The sequence below is a fragment of the Microtus ochrogaster genome, linkage group LG9 (assembly GCF_000317375.1).
Source record: "Microtus ochrogaster isolate Prairie Vole_2 linkage group LG9, MicOch1.0, whole genome shotgun sequence".
Lineage (NCBI taxonomy): Eukaryota > Metazoa > Chordata > Mammalia > Rodentia > Cricetidae > Microtus > Microtus ochrogaster.
Genome location: NC_022034.1, coordinates 8,788,922 through 8,796,689, shown reverse-complemented (window position 1 = coordinate 8,796,689; position 7,768 = coordinate 8,788,922). Strand labels below are relative to the sequence as shown.

Below are 7,768 nucleotides of genomic sequence, written 5' to 3'. Positions count from 1 at the left end.
AAAACAAGTGTTTGAAAAAATGCACTGATATGTCTGTTGTCATGAGTCTCTGTGTATCAGAACAAGAGTCTTACAGGTATGTCAGACCTCCAGGCCACAGACCACAAGTGTCCCCAGATAGTTATAAATGCGTCTCAACACAATTGTAGATGACAATGCCAAGTCTCGATTGGATACCTTTGGTAGATCAAGTTCCTCTGGCTCCCTGACCAAACTCTTGGTGGCAAATTCATATTAAGCTTTTCTTTTAGTGAAAATGTAACCACTATGAAATAAGCCATTCCATAACGTCATGTGTGACTGTATCACTGACAAGTGACTGGACAAATAACGTACTAAACCTAGTGATAACCTTAGCAGACCTGACACAGTTACAGCCGACAGCTACATGGTGACAATTCCCAGGTGTGCCTTGTACGTGCCTGTGTGAGGTTTGACTCAGAGTGCTGGTGTGTCTAGCTAACAATAAAACTCAGTAAAGGTGCATAGGAGACAGTATTAGCTTGTCCCCCCAAAGCTGCTCCAAGCCCACTCCATTCTATGCCGATTCCCCTGACCACCAAATCTTCGTCTGATTTCTAATTTGCCCCATGGTCTATGGAACTGTCACACATAGGCACTCAAATGGACAGACAGACAAGCAAACAGAGAACTGCTCATTGCAGAGTGTGCCTAATCCCCCAAAGAGTTGTGTGACACATCGAACACTGTGGAAGGCTCAACAGTCGTCTTCTGGTGTGTGGAAAACACTAGCAATGCTGTTCCTGTGGTTTCTTGTTGCTGTGTTCTCTGTGTAGAACACCAGGCTTCATAAAGGCAAATGTTTTCCTATTTCTCACACATTAGACCACACCCACCCTCCCTCCTCCCTCCTCTTCATCCCTAGATCACCTCCCCAGGCCTCCTCCTGTTCCTTAGACAGAGGCACGTGCTATATGTATCCATATACAATCTAAGATCCACAAATAAAAAAAATGTGCTATTTGCCTTCCCGTGCCTGGTTTATTTTGTTTAATAGACCTCCAGTTCCATCCATTTCCTTGCAAACAACATAACTTCGTTCTCCTTTATGGCTGACTAAAACTCCATTGTATATATATGTTTATACATATAAAATATGGCATTTTCTGTATCTGTTTATCTGTTGATGGGCACCTAGGGCGATTTTGTAAGTTGTTATTGTCCTCAGTCCTTAAAAAAAATCACTTAGAAGCAAATTTGCAATCTCGGCAGGGTTTGGTAGAGACTGCTTATCTCTGCCCTACCTAGAAACAGTCAAGGAGGCTCAAAGGCGGGCATTGCAATTGCCGAATCCTTATTTGTGCACGTAAATGGCAGATGTTGGCAGAAGGACCCTAAGTGCAGAGCCGAGGCATGAAGCTCCTTCGCCATCTCCCCTTCTGGAGCCATCTCCTCCTGCAGCATCACTGGGAAAGCTTCTGAAAATTTTTTCAATCTCAATTTTGAGAATTTCATATATAGGTACTCTATTTACATCATTTCCTCCTCTGTGCCTTCCCCACTCCCTCTCAAAATTATGGCTTCTTATTTATTGTTTTATACACACAGACACACACAAATTTATACATAGAAGCTGTGTCTCTTTAATGTTAATTATATGGATATGTCCTGAACACAAATATAGAAGCCGGTGTTGTCACGATGGATAGCTGGTTAATTTTGGTGTTCATTATTTTGGGGGCTGTTCAGGAGATGTGGTGATGGAGGGGCAGGGGGCCAGGACAGGAGAAAAGAAGGGAACAGTAGCCGGGTGGCGGCGGCGCACCCTTTAATCCTAGCCCTCAGCAGGCAGAGAGAGGTGGGTCTCTGTGAGTTTGAGGACAGCCTGGTCTACAGAGGGAGTTCCAGCATCGTCAGGAACTCTAGAAATACTGTCTCGAAAAAAAGGTGGTGGGGGAGCAGAAGAGAGGGGAGATACTGCACTTGAGAGCGAGGACATGATCACTGAGGAGCTAGACACCAGAGTACAATCCTGAAACCAGGGTCACCTCCACATGAAGCCTGCTGTGTTACTCCTGAGCCTGTGGCCCCTAGGGAGTGCTCCCAGCATTGGCCTTCGGCACTGACTCATCTTTAACCACAAAGCGGCAGTGTCAGGGAGAAAAACCCTATCCCCTCAGCCCTCCAGCTGCCATCCTGCCTGCACTGCCTGGCACGGCTGTCTCTCTCGCCTTTAAACTGACCTCAGCTTTACCATTCTCAAGTGTTTCCCTCACTGTTCCCAGCTGCATTCGGCAGTGTCCTCTGAGGGCTCCTGTAGCATCTGTGACGGAATTTGGAGGAAGTACGGTAGTTGCCAAAGTTGGAAAGAAAATGTGGCAAATTTAGACAAATTAGCTCTCAGTATGATGTCATGCTTCCAACAGTGCTTATGTCCTGATTTGGAATCATGGCGACTTCTTAGTATTTAAGATAACTTACACCAGCCAATCATATGTCCTGATTTTGACTGATTGCGACTTCTTAGTATTTAAGGTAAGTTTTTGGTGTGGCCAATCTTTCTTCAGTTTACTCTCTTGGGCCATAGGGTTCATCTGGACTCCACCGTGGGGCTGAGCAGTCTGGTCTGCAGCTCCAGCATAAGTCGTCACAGGACACTGAAATCCAGTGCAGGAGTTTGATGGCTCTGTCCTAGGGAGGAGGTCGACTACAAAATCACTTACACATAACTAGCCTTGCAAGGCATTCCTCTCTGCCTTTATTCAAATGAATGATTCCATTCTCAAAGTATATGGCTCTTCTTGGAGCTCTTCTTAGGGGCGAGACCATTAAAGCATTTCCACTGTTTTAACAAGGAAATGTCCAAATTCAAATACTTGTCTTGTACTAATTAATAATCACCGTAAACACTAAATTGGATCCCAGAAAAGGTTTTCATAGAGGGACATTGTGCTAAGTGCTAAGTGATATGAGTCTTAATTATACAATATAGAGCCATTTAATGTCTTTAGGGATTTTTATGAGCTTCGGTGTAGTTTTAATGGTATGGTAGAATCACACAGAAATGGTTCATTTTTATAAGACAGCAGGCAAGAGATGAACAATGAGATAACTTTAGGGAAAATGACTGTTGGGAACCAGGGGAACACAGATACTTCTCTGTAAGGTGGAACGCCTTCAGATAAAGACAGGTCTACAATCTCCAAAGACTTTTTGCTTTCAAGAACCAAGGAGAATTGACAGGAGTCGGGACCGCACAACCTGCTGAGTGAAATTCCAAAAATGATATACAGTCTTCGTTCCCAAAATAGAGAACCAGGAACGGATAGGGGTCGGTGGACACGACAAAAGAGGAGAAGGTGCCTGAGTCAGGCTTACAGCTCCAGTCACCTCAGCCATCTTTAAGGACAGGTCAACTGCACAAATACCTCAACGTTCCTCAGGAAACAACCCTACTGTCTCTGCACCCCTTTATAGTTTGAGACGCTGTTGACAAGAGCAAGAGGCTTTGGGCTTTCCAGTGAGAGACACAAAAGCCAGCGACAGGGAGAAGGCAGAGGAGAGGCGTCCCTCTCCGTGGGCCAGCCACTTCTGGCCACTGCAGATAACAGAGAGTCATAGATAAAGATAGATTTTCAATCAACCAGTAGACAGACCCCTGCTGAGGAGCATGCTGGGGAAATGTGAACAGTTACGACAGAAAACAACCATATGGCCGCTTTTAATGACCCAATCAATACAAGAGAAGTGCGGTTCTTCTAATCAACTCCAGACCCAAATCTCATTTGTTTGTTATGTTTCTAGCTTTCGGAAAGGCAAACCCCAGTGCTCATTAACCTTGATTCACAGCACCCCAGGGGTTCAACGTGTGTGTTGTGGGGGAGGGGGATAAAGCTAAAGAATAATTAATTTTTTATTGTTTTCAAAATCTCCTCTTTCCCTTTTGGTCTTCATACTGTTACTATCCTAACCAGCTCGCCTGCGTGCTCTGCCTTTGAAATTATTCAAACTTCAACAGGGTGAGAGTCCATGACATAAAAATCCTCTCCCAAACTAAACAGGAGAAGACAGAGGAGACACACAAGGAGGAATTGCACTCTGCATCTTTTTATTTCCCAGTCGCACCCTTGGCTGTGGTCTCCCTCTGTAGCTTTAACCAGACTCCTACCCACTGACCAGACCCTCTCTGGCCGGTCCTGCTGACCCGGCACAATGCAAGCTGAATTCTCTCCCATCTTGCTTTCTGAACATCCTGTGCCTTTGACCTTTCTGACAAACCCCAGGACAGCAGCATAGGGCAGGGCTGAGGCAGAGCTGACAGTGTTGGCTTTCTCCCCAACAATAGCCATCAATGGAAATGCGTGCACCAAATGAGTCTGAACTTCCCATCCCTAGCACCCCTCAGTTTTTGTATCTGATGAATGTGCTCTTCTTGCCTGGCTATTGCGGTGGAAATTCCCTGTTCCCCAGCTCAGCCACCACCCCCAGTCTCTGAAAGCCAGCTCTGGAATTTCCCTTTCTCTTAACCCCAGAACCACCGTTTTGTTCTTCCCTGGCACCCAAGCTACAGGATCTTGCTGACCTCTGCTCTGTCCTCACGGAGATGCCCCTTTGGGTCAGCTCAGCCTCAGCCTCACCGACACTTAGGTCATGGTGCAATCACCTGTCTAGGTGTCTGGGGCACACTGGATTCCTCTCCCCGGGGAAAGCAGTGTATGAAAGTCTCATTTCCACCCCCAGCCTGGCACAGAAAACACACTTCATCTTAGCCACTCCCTCTTGTCCTTGCTCTGCCGAGTTTGAGCACTGTCCTTTCTTCCCACACAGACCCTTCTCCAAGACCAGTCTTGGCTGTGGCTGCTGTTTGACAGTAACTAACAATCAACCGTGCTATGGGATGGTTGCTATAGTTCTCTCCGTGGAAAGACACAGATTTTATAAATTATATTTTTCTTGTTCTAAACTTTAGGCAATTTTTTTTGTCTTCACCCAAAGAAAACATTGCTAAAAAGATCGCTTTGGAGTTTCTTTTCCCAAACTGTAAGCATCAAGGGCCATGATCCTTGCCTGGGACCTCAGAGGCTGTGAGAATCTGAAGAACCATGAGAAGCCGATATGCTGCCCTTTGTATGGGTCACAAACTCATGGAGTCTATTCAAATTTGATTGCCCATATAATAACAACACTTCCCATTTTAAATCTTGTTTGGAAAACTAGCTTTAAGAGGAAAAAAAATCAGTGTGTACTTTTGAAAATAAATTTACTCTGGTCCCCTGATAACTTTCTGAGAGAGAGAGTTTGACCCGAGCGAGAGAGATGAGGGCTCCTTAATGACTGCCATCAAGGCATGATGAAGTGCGGGCTCTCCAGCCATCAGTCACCCGCTGGAAGACCAAGAAGGCTCTTTCCCAGCCCTGGACCAGGCCTCTTTCTCCCGCCCATTACTCTCACAGCTCTCCTCTGTTCTCACTCCATCGGCCTCCCGTGTGTCCGCGCTGAGGCTATCTCAGGGCTCTGTCACACTCCTAAGGCCTGATGTTCTCATTTGTGTCTCATCTGCCACCCCATCTGAGGTCTTCGGGGCTGCTAACACTGACACGAGAGCCGCTTCCCTCCAGCTCTCAGGATTTCAGCTATGATTGTTTAGAAAATAGTTTCATACTTCTGCCACCCTTCTGGTAGATAAATATATCTTTCTGATCTAAAACCTGCCGATCCAGAGGTCCTCCTTTCACTCATCAATCATGAGGAATCATGAGGAATTCCTTTGCTAATTCTTTGTTGTCTAAGATATAATCAAGTTGTGTCTTTCTTTCCCCAATGACAGTCTAGTTTTAGAATCATTAATAGGAAAATTTGAAGCGTCTGGAATTAGTGGAAGATTTAAAGCTCTCACATTAAAACACTGGGCTGGCTACTTGTACGTCAACTTGACACAAGGTGGGGTCATCTGAGAGGAAAGACTCTTAATAGAGAAAATGCCTTCATAAAACTGGGCTGTAGGCAAGTCTGTGGAGGCATTTTCTCAGTTGATGGTTGATGTGAGAGGGTCTGGCCCATTGTGGGTGGTCCAGGAGAACAGCACCCCTCCGTGGCCATCACTTCGGTTCCTGCTCTGACTTCCCTCACTGCTCGACTATTACCTGGAAGAGTAAGATGAAATCACTCTTTCTCCCAGGGTTATGTTTCCTCATGGTTGTTGTTATCACAACAGAAATCCTAATTAAGACAAACACTACTGTGGTAACACGGACACATTATTTCTTCATATCCAAAGGAGAGCATAAAATACAGGGCTGAGACTCATGACATCAAGAATAAGAAGAACTTGGGATTCCTGGCTACAGTGGCAAAGAGTTGTTTTTTATGTTGTTGTTTTCTTTTTTCCCAGCACTCGAGCATTATGGGGTTGCTACGTTGCTTCGATGCCGACAGAGGTGAATTCCTCACCCACGCTAAGGCGGTGTGAGCTACACGGAAACACTTGCCACAGGGTGCAGATTTCTGAAGGTTCCTAACCTCCTCTCGCATCTTTAAAACCCACACTTCTGAGTTCAGTGGGGAAAGTGGGGAGTGATAATGATCAAAAGAATTGCATATTTTTATGAAATTCTCAAAAAAGTACCCTAAAACAATACTTCTTAGATTAGTACATTTTCATATATGAACAAAAATTTGGTGTTTATTTAAATTTGCTAAATGATATCCAGTTCCATCATAATAAAAATAACTCAGCAACTCAGAAAAGAACAGGAAACTTTCTTATCAGGCACTGAAAACTTGGTTTAGATATAAGCTGCCCTTGAGTCTGAATACTTGATTGGTTTTTGAAAAATGCCCTTAGAAGTTTCTAGTTTGTCACCCAAATAGAATGTCAGACAACAGAGAACATTTCGTCACACTCAGACACCACTCAATCATCATCTGAGTTTGACTTCGAAGCTTTCACAATTCAATTTTATTTAGAATTAAGAAAATATGACTGAGGAGAACAGTCTAAGGGCAGAGCGAGCATTTGTCTTTTGTGGAGCCACAGGGCAGAACGAAAGGGGAGTGAACAAGTCCATCCCTCGTTCGGTTTGCCTCTGCTCTCATCTGCCACCCTCCACGTACAGCTGACCCGCGGTCCCCTGAGACTGCTGGGGCCCTGGCAAGACACTCCCACTGATGCGTGAGCATGTATTTGGGTTAATGGGGTCCCTTCACAGTGCAGCTGCCCGAGAAATGACTCATGTACACAGACATACCACTAAGGCCATGGGGCATAGCAGGGAAATGTTTGATAGTAGACTTCATGCTTTTGGGAGACATCAGAACCTCTGGGTTCTCCTTAGCCTATGTGTGTACCTGAGATAAACACATGTTCTCCAACAGATGCACAGACACAGTACAGAATGACCTCAACTGTTAAGACTACTGAGGAAGGAAAATATAAAGGAATTTGCATAGCAAATGCAAAGCCTTCTGCCATATCCAAAGTTGAATTAATTGCACCAGCGCAGAAAATTCTAATTGATTGTGTCCACTTTTAATCTCAAGCAAATTCCCTGTAAGCTGATTGTTTGGGAAAGGCTAAGGTGTGTTTCAAAACAAATGCCATGCTCCTTCATAAGATACAGCTATTACTGTACACCTGAGCCAGTGCAGTGTGCCCTGTCTAAAGTGCGCTAGGGTGAACTGCATTTTTATGTGTTGTTTTCTTTGTGTGCGTGTGTGCAATTCAGGAGACACGCAGATCTCAGTGTCCTTCCTCAGATGCGGTCCATATCTTCCTCTGTGTGCACGTATGCGGATCCAGGAGACACGC

General features: G+C 45.0%; 1 protein-coding gene across 1 annotated transcript in view; it reads right to left on the bottom strand.

Annotated features, from left to right (window-relative positions):
• Positions 1 to 7,768, bottom strand: part of Prkn (parkin RBR E3 ubiquitin protein ligase) — a 1,229,844-nt gene that overhangs the window by 595,312 nt on the left and 626,764 nt on the right. The window contains exon 6 of the mRNA XM_013352276.2: positions 2,534 to 2,652. Coding sequence (XP_013207730.1) covers positions 2,534 to 2,652 — 119 coding nt within the window. The remainder of the gene's footprint in view (positions 1 to 2,533; positions 2,653 to 7,768) is intronic.